We start from the raw sequence: 20,957 nt of genomic DNA on the forward strand, positions 1-20,957 counted from the left end.
TCGGTTCCTTGGCATGATGCGACTGAAATAAGGAGTTGCTTCAACCTCCTCCACACTCCAGTATAACTCAAGATTAGGCTTTTTTATGTACCCAGTGAGAAAGGTGAGGCCAAAGAATGCTTTCAATTCTGTGACTGTGACAGGTTTCCAAAGATTAGCTCTTAGAGATTTAAGGTGTGCTTGTAAATACTGACTGGCATACAAGTTTGTCTGATCCGCAATATGTTGGAGCAGATCATCTGTCAGGAACAGCTCCAGGAAGTCAGCAGGCAGGTCAGAATCCAGCTCCGCAGCAGCTCCCTGGGTTCCAGGGGTTGCAGTGAAGGGGATCTGACTTGGTTGCCAGTTGTCGCCTTCATGCCAGCCAGAATCTGCACCTCTGCTTGATGCACGCCCTGGAAATGATAGAAATACGTTACCAAATATATATACATTTTCTTTTATTGATGCAGTGTGATGTGGAGAAAAATACATTTGTTTTACCTTTCTCTGCACTGTGAACAGGAGTGGGTGTGGTGGTGGGACCTCTGCTTGATGCACGACCTGGAAATTATATTAATATGAATTACCATCAATATATATTAGGGGTGGGGGAAAAAGTTGATTCACATAGGAATCGTGATTCTGATCATCCACAATTCTGAATCGATTCATAAACTTCAAAAATCTATTTTTGAAAAAAAGTTTAAAAAAAAAAGTTTCTATTTTGAAAAACCACACAAAACACACCAGTTTGTGTTATTTGTGTAGTTTATTTTTGTAACTTCTGGGAGAATAAGGCAGCTAGCCTAAGCTTTTATTTATTCAAGTTATTTTTTTGTACTAAGTTTTTATTTGTTTTGAATTAATACATGTTAACTTTTGTCTTAAGTTTGCCTTTGTGTGATCACATTATCTTACACAAACGGTATTGTTTTGATGCCACAATTTGCCTTAGCACACTATGCATTGTATCAATTATTGAATCGATCTGAGAATTGTATGAATCGATCGTGAGCCACCCAAAGATTCACATCCCTATATATATATTTTTTTTTATTGCTGCAGTGTGAAGTGGAGAAAAATGTGTTTTACCTTTCTTTGCACTCCCAACAGGAGTTTGAGTGGGACCTCTGCTTGATGCACAATCTGTAAAGTGAAAATTCCTTCACATCAGTACAGGCAACGGACATTACAGTATATGAAGTCGTGGGAATAAATGACGATAAGTGACATGGACTGAAGGGGGGGTGATCAAATCCCTCTCCCCTAAAGTTAAGGCTAAAAAAGTTAGCACACTCTTACCTTCTTCGTGTCCTCCAGCGTCTGGGGACGAGTCTCTGCTGCTCCTGTCCGTTTCGAACGGGAACCACTCATCTGACGAATCTGGCTCCAGTTCGCTGAATCCATCAGATTCGTCAGTTGTATCGGACTCTTCGGACACGCGGCGCGAGCAATGCCGCTTCTTGCCGCTTCGCCCCAGTGGATCGTCGGGGGCGTTTTCGGAGACCGCTCGGCTCCATGACTCCCTGCTTTCATGCTCTCCCTGATCGTCCTCGTCACCGCTCACAGTCGATACTCTCTTCCTTACCGAACTTCCGCGAAGCATGCTCTGTTCGAGCGTAAGCTCCACGTTCTCTATTTTCACTTCCTCCATTTTCTCCATGGGTGTATTATAAAGTCTGGATAGCGCAGCGCATCGCTGCTTTGACTCCTATGGCGCTGCTCATCCTGCGCATAATGTGAATGAGCCGTCCGCGGTATCGACTTGCTCAGCGCGTCCGTGAACAGCGATAGGCATGATGGGTATACGCTAATGACGTGCGCCAGCGGATTTCATGAATACCGACGTCACGTTAACTTTGGCTTTAAACCATGGATTTATAAATAAATGGCAAAACCAACAAAAGTGAAGTGCATACAGAAAGATGAAAAGTATAATGACGCAATTAAAGATTAAAATGATCAATAAAAATGGTTTATTTAATTAACCGTGGCTATTATGTCTTGTTACAGGAATCATGTTTCATGTCATGTTTTTGCCTGATTTCCCTTATATAATTGTATAATTATGTCTAGGAACAATAACAACGCGTTAAAAGTAGTTGTATAACTCCTGATTCTTTCACGTAACCTGTTTATCTTCAACTATAATTCATGTGTTCATCACATTTAACGGTAACTTTATGAACTGATAGTGACGACAAAACCTGCTTTGTCATAATATTAAAAAACAATGTAATTTATTTATTCACATTTCTCATAAAGTTTCTCATAAAGTCTTCAAGGCAGAGGGGGCGGTGCTCTGTGCAGATTTTATAATGCATCCATTATTTTCTCCCTCCTCATCTCTCTTCTTCTCATGATCTATGCTGATCGCTCATCCAAAAAAGCAGTGCTGCCACCTACATGGCCCACTTGTCATTACACTTAGTTAGCATGTTTGATATTGAGGGACAAGCTCCGCCAGAGTGTCTCTGAGCCTTCCCTGGTGAAAAACGTATGTACGACGTAATTAGAAAGCAATGACGGTGAACGGGTGGGATTGAATTCACGTTCATAGACGTCAGTGGCAGCATTCAGGTGGTCGCTTTTTGTCGTTGGTTTATTATCGTGGCCGTGTTTCATTTCTTTTTGATTTGGTCTTCCATCGCCTCCGTGAGGATTTCAGCCTCAGACGTGGAAAAGAACGCCGCAGTTGTCATGATGAATCTCAGAATATTCGATCGACAGCGTGGTCTATTTGAGGAAACCGTGTGCACGCACTGATCCAGGATTGGTTTCACCTGGCTTGATGAATCTGCTCATCCTGGCTTGGTCTCTGTGCAACCAACTGAGCCTGGACACCCTTGTTTTGGATTCGTTGAACCGAGTTCAGTCATTTATCCTGAATATCTGAATCCTACTTTTGTGCAATGGGCCCCAGGTCTGGAATAATGTCCTCTGCACCTGTTTACAAACTGGTTAAAAGCACACCAGGGCATTGTAAGGATCAGGTATATTCACTCTGTCAGGGTTGGATCCAGCATTTATTGCTGTATCTTAGGCTCCCAACATGGCGGGTGATCGGTGCTGACTCCAGAGCTCTATGCACTCATTTTCAGTAATCAATCATAGCCATCAATCTCCATTAACAACACTTAAATGTAATTTACTTTAAAATCACATTCAGTGGTTATTGTAGCCTAGTGGTTAGCTTAGCTTGGCAGTTATGGTGTCTCTCACTTCCTCATACCCTCCTGCTCTCCTGCTTTATGACAGTAAGGTGTCACTAAAGCCAACCACAGCTGTGAAAGTGAACCCAATAAACACCTTCCAGCTGCTGTTACACTGTTTCACAATCATGGAGGAGATATATGAGATAAAGGAAGCTGTGCAGCAAAAAAAGAGAAAGAAAATCGAGTAAAAATTAGATAAAGTTCTTCTTCAGTAGTTAGCTGTGGGCGACAACTTGCTTGAGTTAAAGGTCATTAATGTGATCAAAGTACACACAACAAATAAGTCTAGAACAAAGTACAGCCTGACCACTGGTCAGCGAGTTCAGACGATTTGTATCATTAGTATCATATAGACTACTGCTGCACCCTGTCATTGACCATCTCTGCTGTAAAATGTCGGGAGGAACTCTAAAGAAACAGGTCATTTAAGGATATGTGTTTTTTAACCTTGAAGACACTGAGGTGAAATAAGATTAGGATGATAGCAACATTGGGAGCTACAATTTATCAGAATCAGAAAAGCTTTTATTGCCAAGTACGATTTAACACATACAAGGAATTTGTTCTGGTGTCATTTGTGCATGACAAACAACAATCTCTAAATATAATCTATTAACACTTAAAATTAAAAAATATAACAATATAAATAGAAGAACACATATTTGTAAGTAATAGTAAAAGAGCTGTACAGCTGTGCAGTGATAGTAGGTACCAGTGAATGTTACAGTGTGCAAATGTTCACAGTACCAACATTAATGTAACGCATAGTTTATGGATGCAATGTCAATGTGACATGTAGAGGCAGAAGTGGAGTGTGAAGAGTCGGAGAGTATCAGGGGGGTGGATCCCTGTTGATGAGGCTAGTAGCAGATGGGGAAAAAAACTGTTCTTGTGGTGTGAGGTTTGGTCCTGATGGACCACAGCCTCCTGCCAGAGGGGAGTGTCTCAAAGAGCCTCAGAGTCCTGGGGGCGTACAGGTCCTGGAGCGATGGAAGATTGCAGCCAATCACCTTCACTGCAGACCGAATGACACGCTGCAGTCTGCCCTTGTCCTTGGCAGTGGCAGCAGCGTACCAAATGGTGATGGAGGAGGTGAGGATGGACTCAATGATGGAGGAGTAGAGGTGCACCATCATTGTCTTTGGCAGGTTGAATTTCTTCAGCTGCCGCAGGAAGTGCATCCTCTGCTGTGCTTTCTTGATGAGGGACCTGATGTTCAGCTCTGCTCTGTAGACAAACTGCAGCGGGTCAAGGTGTGGGTTGGTTATGGCTTTCAGGTGTGAAGACACGAGACGCTCAAAAGACTTCATAACCACAGAGGTCAGGGCGACGGGTCTGAAGTCGTTTACGTCCTGAGGTCTTTGACTTCTTTGGAACAGGAATGAGTGTAGAGGTCTTGAAGCAGGCTGGCACGGGACATGTCTCCAATGAGGTTTTGAAAATGTCTGTGAACACTGGAGCCAGCTGATCAGCGCACTGCTTCAAGCTGGATGGGGAGACAGAATCTGGTCCAGCTGCTTTCTAGGGGTTCTGACTCCTAATGAGTTTGTTGACGTCCCTCTCATGGATGGAAACAGTCGTCACTGGGGTGGGTAGGGAGGTGGAGGGGGGACCTTTACGGCATTGGTGGAGGTGCCCAGGCCTTTGCTGAGGTGGAGGTGACACACTGGAGCTGGGGCTGTTGGGAGGTGTCGTGGGGGATGGTTGCAGGACTGTCCCTTTGTCTTTCAAAGCGGCAGTAAAACTCGTTCAGGTCGTTGGCTAGGCGTTGGTCGTTGATGGAGTGGGGGGTTTTAGGCTTGTAGTTGGTGATCTGCCTGAGCCCTTTCCAGACAGAAGCAGAGTCGTTGGCTGAGAATTGGCGTTGGAGCTTCTCAGAGTACTGTCGTTTTGCCTCTTTCACCGCCTTGCTAAACTTGTACTTCGCCTCTTTGACTCTGTCTTTGTCTGTACTCCTGGAAGGCCTCTTCTTATCCAACCTTAACCTTCTGAGTTTGGCTGTGAACCAGGGTTTGTCGTTGTTTTAACTCACCGTGGTGTGTGATGGAACACAGCAGTCCTCACAGAAGCTGATGTATGACGTCACAGCCTCTGTGTACTCATCCAGACAGTTGGTAGCAGTCCTGAACATGTCCCAGTCAGTAGTGTCAAAACACGCCTGGCCATCCCCCACAGCCCTCACTGGTCCACTTCCTTGATGTTCTCACCACAGGTTTGCAGAGCTTTAGTTTCTGCCTGTAAGCAGGAATCAGGTGCACCATGACGTTGTCAGGGTGTCAGTGATCCAGAATGTTCTCCTCTCTGGTCGGGCATTTAATATGCTGTCTGTATTTAGGGAGTTTGTGAGTGAGATTACCTTTGTTAAAGTCAACAAGGACAATAACTAAAGAGTCCGGGTTGGTCCGCTCCACACACAGTATTTGATCGGCGAGCGTGCACTGTGCGTCCTGCACGTTGGCATGCAGCGGGATGTAGACGCGCACCAGAAAGAATGAAGCAAACTCGCGGGGTGAATAAAAAGGCTTACAGTTTATGATGAAAGATTCCAGGTCAGGAGAACAATTCTGCTGGATCACTGTAACGTCGTTCGGCAACCACAGTTGATGTAAAAACAGATTCCTCCACCTTTTGTTTTGCCGGAAAGTTCCGTGTCCCTGTCCGCTCTGTAAAGTGTGAAGCCTGCCAGCTGCAGCGCAGAGTCCGTTATTAATCCACACAGCCACGTCTCCGTGAAGCACAAAACAGCAGATGAAGAGAAGTCCCTGTTTTTCCCCAACAGCAGTTGTAATTCCTCCAGTTTGTTGGGCAGTGAACGCACTTTGGAGAGAAATATTCCCGGTAGCGGTGTGCGTAATCCGCGCTGGCGAAGACGCACGAGCGCCCCTGGCTCGTTTCCCCTCTCCTCCGGCGTTTCACTGCTTGATCAAGGGTGAGCACTCCTTTGACCAGAATGTCCAAAATTTCCAGTGGAAGAAAAATCGGAAATAAATCCTCTGGTGTTGTTACCCTGATGTTCATGAGCTCTTCTCTGGTGAAAGAGCTCCAGGTATCAGCGCAAAAAACAGTCTTTAAACACAAAACAAAACAAAACAACGCGCACCAACACACCGTGGCGTCCATCCGCGGCACCCTCTTACTACAGCTTACTACGTACGATATGTACTATCACACTTGCATTTCCCTTGAAGGGCATAAAAGCTTGTCAGAGATGTGAATGACTACAACAGTCAATCTAACCAGCAATATGGAGTACTGACCAACAATACAGAACAATGATGCTTTCAAATTCCACAGACATTTCAGTTTAAAATCTGTAAAACAGGTTTTTGTCTTAAAGTTTGTAGAATGATGTAAAGCATATTCATTCATCCTCAAACCCATAGAACACACTTTCGTCGGCGTGACTGCACCAACACCTGGGCTTATGCTGAGCTCGCAATTCACCCAATAATTCTGTTACTCAGCATAACTCTTGACAACAGCAGTCCACTGGGACAGAAGATCCTGTCGACTTGAGAAAGGTTAATAAACAACTTTGGTATTTCAACTCTTTTAATAGGAGACTTAAGTGCTAAAGGGCTGACCCTGCTGACTAAATCAGGTGTTTCATTCATTTTCCTGTTCATTTTAACTGGGTGTTCTGTTGTGTCATCCAGCTATTGTGTTAACAGTGTTTTGTTTTTTTGTGTGCAAACAGCTGAATGGTGGTGCATGTACTAGGTATAGGTGGCAATAGTAGAAGCAACTGTCCAAAATAAAACACAATATCTGCTCCCCTGAGCCACCATCTAATCTAGTTTGTTCCCAATAGATTTTTTACATTCATAAGTAGGGATAGGTCATGAATGTTGAATAATTGATGAGCCATTTTATTTTTAAAGGTCGGTTTGTGTGTGTGGTGATTACACTGACGTAGAAGGCATTTCCCTGCTGTTCATAGGATCCACTGTATTGTATTCAGTATCAGATCAGACAATAAGGGTTCGTCTGCGAGATGCGGGAGGAGGCGGGACTTGGAGAGTATACTGATCATGAGGCGTCTACGTAATGTATCACCTATGGACAAAACACAGCTAGAAATCAAACTTTTTCTGTGTCACAAATGCAGTTTTAAGATAATTTGAGTCGAGAATTTAGTCATTTAGAATTTAAAAAATGTGATATGACATAAAAGATAAAAGATTTGACATACTGTATTTATTGTTTGGCAGTAACCTGGTGACCTGTCCAGGGTGTACCCCCAGATATTGCTTTATGTCAGCTGAGATTGGCACAATGCCCCCCCCCCCACGGCCCTCATGTGGAGGATAAAGCGGTAGAAGATGGATGGATGGTTTATGTATTAAGATATGACATACTTATAGTTTGGCAGCGACCTTGTTGTCGGAGGTGAACAGCTCCGTTTATGCTCAGTGCCCGGCACAGTGCAGTGGTACCTCGACCGTTCTCATCGAAATGAACCGTTGTCTTTGTCTGTTTTTGACAATTGTTCGACTAATTAGATGCGACTTTTGAATAGTGTTTTTGCATGGGATGCCCGTCCCGAGTCATAAGTTCTCCTTTGACTTAAGTTTATCCCTGCTCTGCTCTGGTAAGTTTTTGTTCTAGCAGGGAGGCAGTGAAGGTGTTCTGTTTTGGACACTTGATCCTTAAATATATCCCCTTTGTTGTGAGAGACAAGTTGGTATAATTAAGTTGTCTTCTGTAATTTCTCACGTTTTGAGTCACTGGGGGCTGTGTTGCATAATGAATTTAGCAATGAAAAAGAGGTAAAAAACCCTGTATTCAAGTTTCTTAAAGTAGGTGTTTAATACATGCAATTACAGTGCGTTATTTCTACATCAGGCAATTTTGAACAATAATGTTGTGATTAAAAAAAGTGACACAAGTACAATATGAGTAGCGATTATGGGTTATTTCATTTTACTTAAATTAACAGTGACACAGATACAGCATGGGTTCTGAGTCAGAACTGCTCAGATGAAATAGGCCCGTCATGATTAGCATGTAAACAGTTGCTTGAATTAACACGGGATCAATTTGACTTACAACAGAAACCCAAGACTTGCTTTAGACTTGAAGGTTAAGTTAAGACTTGTTACTTCTATCTCTGCCACTTCCTCTTTCTATCTGATTTCCCATCACAACAGCAAAGAGTCCCCTCAGTTCTCATCTTTTTTTCTTTTTTTTCAATCAGTCCCGTTTGTTTACCGTTAGCCTCAGATCTTGTCTTTGTGTTTCCCTTTTATGTGTGTCCCCTTTTTCTTATCCTTGCCTCCCTGTTGCTCTTGTTCTCCTTCTCTTCCCCTCTCTCTGTACCTCCATCGTCCCCTCCTGGCTCTGACTGACAGTGTTATAAATTGATTTTCAGCCCGGTGTGTTCCCTCTGTCTCTCTGTAGCCATTTCCCTTATTTAGCCTCAACCACTCCAGGGTATAGTCTAGACCGCAGGCTGACTGTCAGTCAGTGGCGGTGTGGAGCAGTCTAATTCTTGGCTGACAAGCATTCTTGACAGCAAGAGCGAATGGGACATTTCAAACATGCTTACTCTCTCTTGCTCTGTCTCTCCCTATTGCATTTTTACCTTGGCTATCTCTTTTTCGTTATGTCTTTCTCGCCCTGCCACTCAGCTCTTCATTCTGTCACCCTTTATGCTTTTAGTTTGTCTACCTTTCTGTTACGTTGTCACCCCAGCCTTCCTCTGGGTTCCCTCCCACACTTGTTCCTTGACACCCCCGCAAGTAAGATAGACTTCAACGTTTCCAAAGATGTGAATAGCTCATTTATATTTACCGATATGCACGCACACGCACAAGTGCTCAAATACACATGCATTTCATTTTGAGGATGGCGATTGATGCTGCCATGATCTGAATAATGATTGGACGGCTTCTCTGTCTGGAGCGGGTTTGATGGGTCACTTTACTCCGCCGGGAAAGCCATTCTTTAATCATAAATGAGAGGCTTTGAGATTAGAGGGAATAGTCCTTTAAGGGAATCTGGTATCACTGAGGTCCCCAGAGGCAGAGTGAGGAGGAGCAAGAGGCTGCAAGATGAAAGCGAGACAGGCAAACGTGGAATGGAGACACAGTGAGCACCGCAGAGCGATGGAAGAGATTTAAACAGCGTTTTTTTTTACCTGGACTTGTGTAATATCACTATACTGGTGAGGACAAGAATAATATTTTATATGACAGAATTTGTGCTCACCCACACAGATATGACAGAGGGAGCCATTGCTCCCCCACCCAAGTAGAAACTGGGGACACCTAGCAACCTTGAGGGGGCACCATGGGTACCATTTAAATGAATAATAGAGTAATTTCACTCTTTCCTCATTAAGCAGTCACCATCATGTGAAAATGGCTGTATTCATCATGGGATTCCTTGTAGAAAATGACAAGCTTGTAATTGATTTCACTTCATTGAAATCTTTAAGCTTATTTCAGGATGTGTAAAAGTCAAATTGTTTTATGGTATGTCAGTGGCAGGTTTTTATTCATTTACATATGACTTGTGGTTACGTTTAGATAATCTCACCGTCTATGAGATGCTGTTCTACTCACTGCCTTTGAAGGTTTGTTGTTTTCCAGCATGTGCTAGTACTCTGGCTAAACGTGTAGTGCATACAAGTATGAGTGCAGGGTTTATTTTGCAGGTAAAATGATGAAATGGAAATGTCTATTTTGAAATTTTATCAGATGTAAAGACACTGCAGAGACGATAACAGTCCTATGGGGCGCAGTTTTGCAATTGTTTTCACGGCAGCAGATATTTTCTTCTTTGCTGATGCTTGCAAGGTAACAATGTGCTTCTTAAACATCCTGCACGGGTCCCCAGCTCATAACACAGTGCTTATTGAAGACCTGTGAGTGGAAAATCCATGCAAACTCCACATACGCAGATCCAGGTTCTCTTTTTGTCTAGAAACAGGAAAGCATTTGTTAATGTACTCTGAGAGTCTATAGCATATGACAGTGCAGTCTGTCTTTCAGGTGGTGTGACAGTTTCCAACATGAACCACTTGTAAGCACATTATAATAAGACATTCGCAGTGATATGTTGCTTTGAGGAAATGGATCAAGCCTGTAATACAATCCCAGGTTAATTAATTCTACTCATTTCAAGATGCAGAAATTCTCCTTTGTCTTTGAGCTCTTTTTATCCAGACAGGTTTTCGCTGAGCATGCATGCTCTTTTTCCAGATAAACCTCATTAGTACGAGTGCATTTATTCACACCTGGGAGCTCCCCAGTCCAGCCACAAACATTTTACTGTTTGCCAATTAACTATGTTTAAATCTTTGGGGTGGGAATTGCCCCACTTTACACAAATACCCACCAGAAAAATACTTTTAGTATCAAACCCACATGCCCTGCAGCCTCGGTAGGTGCCTCTAAAAAGTTTATATTCTTTATGAAAGGTGGCACCTGTACTCACCATGCTTCTGCAGCATTTTTTGGATTCTAGGAGGGACCTGGTTTAATGTCAATAAACTGTTTCATGCCCTCTTAAAACGTTCCACTCCAGGTGCGCAAGGTTGTCGAACGTCTGATAAAATAGTGTTGAAATCCTCTGCCTCTCAATATGTCATTTTATGGACAGCGCTCTTGATTTTTCTTTTCTTTTTTGGTAACTTGTAGCAGCCACCACTTGCTCTTCCATGTGTCAGAACAGCACAAATTATCACTTACACTTACTACATACACATGCATGCTGTATTTTCTTTAATCAAATAAATATATTTTATTTTTTTTCCCTTTTGCCTCTGTGCAGTTTGTGTTTTTGCACAGGGCATAAAGAGTCCGGTCAGCAACCAAACACACTCGAAGTGTACACATTAGTGTGGGCCTCAGTGTATGTGTGTTTGGGGCTGTGCTCGTGTTTTCAGGTCTACCACTTGTGGATTTTTAAGGACTGAAAGAATAACAATAGATTAACACATCAAAAATCTGACAGTCAACTAATCGGCCGGTACCCCATTCTCAAAAAGCCTAAAAGTTTAAAAAAATGTCAGACAATGTCTCAATATTCCAAGAAAACAGTTAACAGTTGTATATATTATATATATCTTTTAAAATGGTTAGAGGACAGCTTGTGTGTTTGCAGTGGTGATGGAGTTTGTTGAATGCATCTTGTACACAAACTGTGGGCAAATCTGCTAAAATAGTTAATTAGTCGACCTCTGGTGTGTGTGAGCGTTTGTATATGTATTTCAGGAAATGTGTGGGCATCTGTTTTCTGAAGTCATGTGCACATGCATGAGTTTGTGTGGGCTTCCCAGTGTGTACGTGTGTTCAAACATGACTGTCTTTATGTGACCCTGTGGTTCTCTCTCTCACTGTGTGTGTGTGTGTGTGTGTGTGTGTGTGGTGAAGAGCTGTCAGTTTCGGTCTGGTAGTCAGCATAATTAGTCTCTCTTTTACCCCGTCTCCTTCTCGCTGTTTGTCTCTCTCCTCCTTGTGGTTCCCTCTACCTCTGCCTTCTCGCTCTCTATTTCATTCTCACTCTTCATCCCTTCCTCCTACACTCTCTCACCACGGTTCCCCTGAGTGATGACTTTTAAATCATCCTTTCATTCTTCCTGCAATGATGAATGAGGGGAAGTCTGTCCTTTTCTCTCTGTTTATTCTGCCTTCCATCTCTGCACTGTATTCACTCCCACTCTTTGTCCTAATTTTTCAGTTTAATTAAGTCACTTCATTAGAAAGACTAGAAAGAAAAAGAGGCAATATTTTAAGGGTTATATAAAATGTGATGACCTGACATAGTGTGTATCTCTTATGTAGGCTGTAAACATCACACATTTGTACAACCTAGTAGTTAATATGTTGAGGAAATTATGTCAAGATGTGCTGCTGGAAATCTAGAGAAACGCATTGAATCAGTGACTCATCAACAAAACTACACCATTATCATTATTAGTAATTTTTCACTATATTTTCTGAGTAAGTTGAGTTTGCATTTGATTAAATTCAACATCATAAGTGTGGTAAAAAATAAACTGCAATATTGTACGTAGTCATTTGTTTTTTTTTTAATTATGAGTTTATGAATTACATTTCAGATGTCCACCTCAATGCAAAAGCATACATTTGGCCCTTTTCCACTATGGTCCCAGCACAGCACGCCACGGTTTATGTTGGTTTTCCATTACAAAAATAGTACTTACTCAACGTGGGCAGAGTCATCGTTGCACGGCTGCATGGAACTGCCTTGACTTTGTACATATGAGTGACTGCTGTAACATACGATATGATATTGCTATTACACCAGAGTTAACATGGTAGACACGGGCATGCAAAACAGTAGCATCCATGTGTTAGCAAATGGTGTTACCGATCAATATTTTTTACTGTGTTTTTGGCTCAACTTATGGCCTACTGTAACCCTCAGTCTTGACCAACTTTATGTAAACAAACCGACCAGGTACTCAATAGGCACTATTAGAGATGCAAATAAAAAAGAAGAGGAAAAAAATGATTTAATTTCTCTGTAGTAGTTTCCATTTCCACAAGAAATTACCCATGGATTTTTGAAACTGCATGTTCTGTTTAAGAACTGTTACAAAAAGACTTTTTAGTCTAGCTGGGGTTTCATTAAAAGCCCAAGTGCATCGCCGCGTTAATAAAGTTCCAGCTCCACTTCATATTTTGCATAATTTACAGCCTGCCAACAGTAATTTTAACAAAATAAGACTTTTGTATGAGTCTGCTTTTTTTCTGGAGGAATCGCTCATTTGTTCTCCAGTAATAACTCTCTATATTTGTCTGGAGGGAATATAGATTCAGAGTTTCTTTAAATCCATAGTTTTGCTACAGATAATTAAATCCATAAAACAATCTAAGAAGTATATGATGGACATAGCATTTACATAGGTTCAAAACATGTAAAATAATCTCTTCAGAAATGGGTAACAATTTCAAAATATCATCACTATAACAGGTTATTACAGTGAAAAGCAAGTGTATTACCGTTAGTATTTATTGTGAAGTACATGACTGACCCAGTATTTTGTATTTTATATATGAATCATTTTATCCTGAGCAGGAACACTCTCCTGAACATGCATGGATAGTTTCATCACTGAGTTGATCAGAATTGACATCAGATGCTCATGTACAGTATGTGTGGCTTTTTGCTTTGAGTGAGTGACTCTTTGGTGAACCATCCTTATAAATCCCCTCCTGTAACTTTGAACATAAAATTTGATTCCTGTTGGGAACCACATGGATCTTCCCTTTTTGAACTGTGCCAAGATGGCAGTGGCAGTTCAATGGGTTGTGTGTTTTATTTTTGCTGTGCTATGCACAATCTTTTTTCTGCAGTGTCTTATAGGAAAAATGCAGGTATGGCTGCCAGCCTTTGTTTCCTCGTAGGCAAATAGAATCAAACGGTGTATGTTTTGTATATATTCATACATGTTTTGTCTATATACATATATATATATATAAATATACACCACACTGCATAATGTGCATCTTTGTGCATATACAGCATATGTCTTGGCTCTGTCTCACATTTGCCTGTACTCGCTGGTTTCTCAACTTCTCAGCTGTGATTGGTTGTGAAGGGACAACGATACCGGCCCTTAATTGCAACTCAGGCTGCCATTGGTCATTATGTCTATCGCTGTGATGGTCTTGGAATTGTCTGGCGAAATGAATGTTGCTCAAAGTAACACGCATACACACGCACACATGCACAAATATAGACACACATGCTGCACAAACCCATTTTTGGTCAGGGTTCTGTCTTGGATAATTGGTTGAAAAAGCATCCAGTGGGATCGGCCTGCTGTCCCTGTGGCCCCAGCTGCTATGGTAAATAACAAGGCTCATAAACATGAAAGGCAGCGGGATGATCACCCTGATTTAAGCTCTGCTCTCCAAGGAGGATCAGTTAAGACCCTTGAATTCAAGGTCTTAACACATACACGGCAATTCCCAACCATACACTAATAACACACCAAAGGCCTGCAGCTTTAAATACGCTTGTACACCATTTTTATTTCTACTTTGGAGCTGTAATGACATACTGTGCACAAGCACATTTCCAATGTAGAAGAATGAGCTGGTTTAGATGAGGTGTGGATCTGTGCCGTGTAGTGATTTACTATGTGATCCCCAAGCAAGAGGACATAAGAAGTCTAATACAGTAAGAAGTTTCTTTTCTGCTGTAGTGTCCTTGAGTAGGGTGATGCTAAATCCCCACCAGCTTACCCGAGGTGTTTTTGCTCTGCGAGCTGACGCTGCAGCCTGCCTTCCCCTGTCGGGCGGTTTCTCCACTGTGGATCGATAGAGCATCAAAACAAACGCTCTGGACCGACTTCGCTCCTGGACGCCTCCTTCGTCGAGCACCTGTGGTGAAATAAAAGCAGCATTAAGATCAAAGGGAGAAGATAGTGATCCTGATGTGAACCGCGAAAGACCAAAGAGATCAATTACATTTGCATTTTACAATTCAGGCATTTAGCAGGTGTTGTATCCCGGAGAGATATAGAATAAGTATAGCGGCGGCATTAGCCTGTCTTCTCATTAATCAGTACACGCAGCCTGTGAACGGAAGAGAAAAGGATGAAAACAGACACGGCATCCTCACTGTATTCTGCACATAAACAATCCCTTATTGTATCGCCTCATTATTGTAGCACAGCCCTAAAATAAAACCCACCACTCCAAGTGCTGTTTCTAATTATTATTTATGCTGAAATTCTGTAAATGTGCAGTACCTATTGTAAACAGTTTGTCTACCACTTTAAAGTAGCGTGAAGTTATTGATGTAGTGTGGAGCAAAACAATACGTAATGCTCTGTTACCAATTTAACATCTTGGCATCAACAGACTATGAACAAACTTTTTGGGGGTTTTAAACATTGTTCTTGTAATGCTGCCTTACCTACATTACCTTTTTTATATATGTTAGATATCCCGCCCTTCCACAGTCACTTGGTATCATCAGCAGTGGAGGTGGTTTTGTTTTGTGCAGAGAAAAAAGTCAGTGTAACACCTGTTGCAGTTAATTTGGCTGTTAGCTGTGCGTCTACTCCTCCCCTCCTATTTCATCCACCTCTCCCTAACTGCCTGTCACAAAGGGATATAATGAAAAGCCTATAGTAGCTTATTAAGATTTATTAGTGTGTACTCGTCCTCCTGCATTAATTATTCGCTGTCTTTGATGCAGCATAGTACAAACAAGAGTTTGTCATCTGTCATTTCCTCATGTGGACAGACTCAACGATTGTATTCATATTGAAGTGTCTTTAAAAAAAAGTTTTTATCCTCCTGTTATAAATGGTTTATAGGCTTTGACACAGGCTTACCGTTGCCTTGAATTCTGACATGTCTATATGGGATTTGCAAAAAAACAAAGAACAAGCTATCTTTGGATGCTACTGAGACGCCAAAGAGTGCTGATCTCTTTAAACTGTTGAGTCAGGTGGAAAGGCAGCTCAGTGGGGAGTATCCAGTCAGTCACAGGACCTGGATTAAACCCAGCACACTGGGTGCCGTTCTTCAACAGACCCAGCTCTGTGGCCTCATTGCAGAGATGATTATATTTCTTGTTGCACTAAAATCAAGCTGTAAAAGTTTCTGACACATCTTTAACTTTACCATACATGCATTTTTATGATGATCATCAATGACTACTTGTCCAGTAGCTACACATTACACTGTGGTGTTCCCCAGGGCTCAGGTCTAGGTCCCATGCTTTTTGATCTTTACACTTGATAATGTCATCACACATTGATTTCCATAGTTATGCAGACAATACACAGCTTTTCATAGCCGTTTCTCCTGATGACACAGGGCCAGTAAATTACCTTTATAACTGTATTTTTGACATTAAATTATGTTTTCCTACAACTCAGCCAGGACAAAACTGAGATTTTACGTATCGGACCTGAGCTCAAAGCTGTGGCTCTTTAAAACAATTAAAAGTCCAACTGCCCATGTTATTAACATGACAAAGACCGCTTATTAACACCTGAAAAACATTGAAAGACTACGTCCATTTAGCTTAATGCTCTTCTTTCTGGTCTTCCGAAGAAAAAGTGTAGCTGGTTACAGCAACTTCAAAACTCAGCTGCATGTGTTCTGAGTCTGACGAGCTGTTTTTATTATAAGAAGCATAACTTGCACCGCATTGTATGGAAAGTGTTGTACACGTTTAGTCTGATTGATGATGGTGTTATGCGTTTATCACGAACATCACCATCAAAGAATCAGGTTATGTACAGTCAAAGGCTGGCAGGTTTCTCAGAGGGACCCAAAAAGCAAGACTCGCGAGGCAGATGTGAAAGTAAAGTTACATTTTTTATAACAATAATAACCCCAAAAATCAAACGGGCAAAGAAAAGTACAAAGGGTCAGACTGAATCAAAATCCCCCCCCAAAAAACCCAGACAAGGTCCAAAACACAATCGGATACAAACAGACAAACTGGCCAAAAGCAGAGCAGAATGCTGGAAAGCTAAACCATAATATAACAAAGGCAAATTGTGTATATCCTGTATACCATGGAGCTAATGTGGGACTGGGGAACAAGATTGTGAGTGGGTCGGATGAGTAGTCAGGCAAAAGGAGGCAGGTATGGTGGTACGTGGTTTGAAAATCCATGTAAATTATGTATATGCACAAACAACTGGGGCTGAATGAATGAAAAGATGAATGAGCACACCGACCTCCACGTCGTGACAAAAATCTGACCACCTTATCGTCACTGAGGCTGAGGTGTGGCCTATCCCTGTGTTGATGTAAAGCTTTAATACACTTCAGGGTAGTACAGACACTTGTCAGGACTGAAGCCTCTAATAAATTAATAGTGGGCCACTAATATTGGACTGGGCCGGCAGGTTAGCAGCATTAATTAAATGTATTAAATAAAGTAAGGGTATTACTTGAAGTAGCATGGAGCACTGTTGAGCCCCGTAAGTGCTGTGTGTGCTTTTAAAATAGTGCCGACGCGATGTGTGTTTTTATATGAATGCTCAGTCCCTGTCATAATTAAAGCAGGTCTCACACACTGTACAAACACATGCTGACCAAGAGTAATCACTGTACCATGTTAATACTCTTACATTGTCTCTGCAACTGTTGTGTTTTGTGTAGATTGTACTGTAAACTAACTTAAACCTTCTTTTTTTTTCTTCTCCATCAGGTTTTATCTACACATGTGGCGGCACACTGAAAGGCAGAAATGGCAGTATAGAATCGCCTGGTTTTCCCTACGGCTACCCCAATGGGGCAAACTGCACCTGGGTCATTGTCGGGGAGGAAGGAAGTAGAATCCAGCTCATCTTCTTGTCATTTGCCATAGAAGAAGAATATGACTTCTTGTCCTTGTATGATGGACATCCCCACCCTGCCAACTTCAGGACCAGGTAGGATTAGACAGAGAGTTTTAAAAAAACGCATACTGTTCATCACCAGAATTATTGCTTTCAAGGTGTATGTTTTAAGGTGTATGTTTTAAGATATTTGTCCTTGACTTGCAAATATGACCTTGTGTGTGCTGAGTGAGTGCTGTCTTGCTGTAGTGCGCAATTGCAAAGGTTCAATCACTGCCACTGTGGTTTATTTATTTAGTTAGGTGGCACCACCAAAAAAGCACCAACAAAGAAACTCATTTCATAAAAGCCTTGGAACTCTCTTTGCCTTAAAGTTTTATCAATTTTATCAGGTAATAAATTGTACTTCATAGCATCTGTCAGTTGCTGCGCTCGCTCACAATGTTGTTTCTGTTTGTATTTAGGTAAATTGAACTAGAATAATTACATGGCAGACAAAAGTTTTTCATAAAAATAAATTAAAAAGTAAAAAATCTTTGAATAAAGCTTCTCTTCATCGCTCAGGTGTGGAAGCAACACAGACGATCAACTAACAGAAAATGAGGGCCTTATTTTTTTTTATTTCGGATCTTAAGGCTGCTGACTTTCACCTCGAACACTCTTTTGAATTAAAGTACTCGTAAATCCGAGAAGAACCTCCTCTTGGACCGTCTTTTTAATGCAGAGGCACTTTCTACACAGATCAGTCTTTGCTAATTTGGCGAGGAAAGCTCTGTATTTGGAAAACCCCTAAAAGAAAGTTCATTTACAGGGCACACGCCAAAAACAAAAACATAGTTACTGAAGCATTTACTGGCACTGAAAGTCCACTAATTTGCTAGAAAGTTGGAGCTTTTTTGTTTATCTTGCAGTTGGTATTTTTAGTCCTGTTTTGCACTGTTTTTTTTTTGTTTTTGTTTTTTTTTAATGGGTATGGCTTCAAAACAGTACAGTATTTTCATGGACCAATCTGATTTGTAGGAATGGTTGAATCAAAGGCCTTGGACTGACTTTAGACTGCAGCCCAAATTGGATTTTTAAGCATATCCAGATTGTATCTCGCTGGATTTACTGGCAGACTGGACAGCTAAAAAATACATGAGATCCTGATCAGATTCTTACAGATCCGTCTCAGTCCGAACGTCTCGGTCACTCGCAGTGCGACTCGAACAACAGCAGCAATGACGTAGATCCGCAGAGACAGGAGTTAGCCGCGTTAAACAATCAATACAGAGCGTCGCCTGTAACTCTAGAAATCCATGTGGAAGACTGGACACATGCAAACATTCTGAAGCTTCACTATGAAAACTAACATTTTCACAAGCACTCGTTTTCAGAGAACTTCAGGAGCACTTAAAAAAAGGAGTGAACTGAACAGAAATGTGGTGTTTAAAATAAAATAAAAATCCACACACCCTATTACACCCTTATTGTTCAGTGTCACCTCAAGAGAATCTTTCATCATGAATTGCTTTGTCAATATTAAGAGCCTTGACTGTCAACGGGTTTGAGGGAAAGGTCACACAAGGATTTCTCTGGCAACTGCAGACAGACAGCCACGCATGGAAGTCTGGTTTGGTTCAATTGAGCAAAAAAGGATTTGGGTCGGAGGGAGATGAAATGAGTCCTCTTGATACTTGGTCGTTTGCTGAAAAGCAATTCTCCCTCCGTGAGGAATGAACCGTGTTCCTCTGGTTCAATGGGCATAATTTCTAATCAGCCAGCTGCAATAATCAACCTTTCTCGGACAATGTGGTGGCTTTTAGGGCTCAAATTGCCACACAAAGTTAATTAAACAAGGGAAGGGAAGAAAGGAGAACAATAAAACAGAGGTTGGACATGAGCTTTTGCTTCTTTAAAAAAAAAAAATGTTCTGTGCGTGTGCACACGCTTGTTGGGTGCACACACGCAATCTGCACACTTGCATTTACCTTATTATTTAAGCTAATTTACCTAATTCTGGCCAAAGTGGTGATTAAAGGGTCAGATTCATTAACAGGCAAATGATTGACATGGAACCTGGACACACACACACATACACACTCTATTATCTATGATCATTTATTGCTGTTATTGCATATGTATTTTTAATTCCCCTTATGTAGCTACCAGTTCATGTCATTAGGAGGTGAACCACTCTTTGCTTTTACAGCTGCCCGGGCACCAGATTAACCTAATTAATCACTGTGATACCTATACGCACATTACTATTCTCATTAATAGAGCAGAGACACTAAGGAGATATGCAGTAGGGAAAAAAACGGGGAAAATATAGATGATAGAGGGGCTGAGAAAAGAAAGATGTTTGGATGTCATCATTTTTTAATTTATGTCAAAGCCTCTTGAGTCAACAGTTAGTGTGACATTTGTAGGTAAAGAGAAAAAAAAAAGTTAATTTTATTCATTGGTCACTTGTCATATTATGTTGTGTCTCTGCAGCTTGTGATGATAATTTGGTTCTAACATATTTTATTTATTTTTTTCATTTAACAGAAATGCCAGTTCAGTTTTGTCACTTGTGATAAGTGCTTAACAAATCTGCACTTAAGAATGTCAAGGGAATTTATTTCAACAGCCTCATTGAGTTCTAAAATGACCTTAAATAAATACAGCACAAACAAGTGGTGTATTTGGCACTCGATTTCATTTCCATATATTCATATTATTATTATTTTTTTTTACAACAGCAGGATTTTGATCATTGTTGTTCATTCATTTCTTTGAGGCTGACAGACAAGGTGCTCTTTGACTGGTTTGTTTAAAAAAAAAGAAAATACATTTGCATTCTTTTACTGCCCCAGTTGCTTTCATCCTGCAGTCAGCGCCCCCCCGTGTCACTCACTGATGTGCTGTCATATTAAATTTAAAACCTGCAAAAGAAGAATTCAAAAGAGAATTTAACAGCTGTCTGATAATAATAATGTGCCTTGCGCCAAGAGAGCGCCACATAGTTTGTCATCGAGGATGGAGGGATGGATGAAATGCAAAAAAACTAAGTGATCCCAGTGGTGCATGGGACAAACACCATCTTGCATACACTCAGAAACTTTGACATTTTGATATTTTTTTTCCCCCACAAAATCACAGTATTTTGATAGCTGAGTGGAAAAAACGTTGGTCACAAAATTCTGAAATGAAGTCCTGAAGGGGTTTTAGAAGATGATAACTCAGAAATTGTCAGAATGATTGAGAGCAGAGACTCTGAAAACACCACTTAGTCAGACTCTACTTTTAGTCTGTTTTGTGAATAACAATACACCTCCCTACTCACACCTGGAAACCTTGTCCTTATTTTAAAATATAGAACCAATGAGAACCATGACAGCTGGAGGAGACGATGACATTAACAATCCAACTTTAATTTGACAGATGATACACGTTGCAGCACATTTAGGGAACAAGATTGATGTGTGTGAGATTTAGAAAAGTGA

At 41.3% G+C, this 20,957-nt stretch overlaps 1 protein-coding gene across 1 annotated transcript in view; it reads left to right on the forward strand.

Moving 5' to 3' along the window:
• The window catches only part of csmd3b (CUB and Sushi multiple domains 3b), a gene marked incomplete at both ends in the record, with an annotated part of 347,168 nt that overhangs the window by 67,377 nt on the left and 258,834 nt on the right, over nucleotides 1-20,957 (forward strand). The window contains one exon of the mRNA XM_083899904.1: nucleotides 17,358-17,580. Within this exon, the coding sequence (XP_083756030.1) occupies nucleotides 17,358-17,580 (223 nt within the window). The remainder of the gene's footprint in view (nucleotides 1-17,357; nucleotides 17,581-20,957) is intronic.

This window comes from Microchirus variegatus, assembly GCF_963457635.1.
Source record: "Microchirus variegatus genome assembly, chromosome: 13".
NCBI lineage: Eukaryota > Metazoa > Chordata > Actinopteri > Pleuronectiformes > Soleidae > Microchirus > Microchirus variegatus.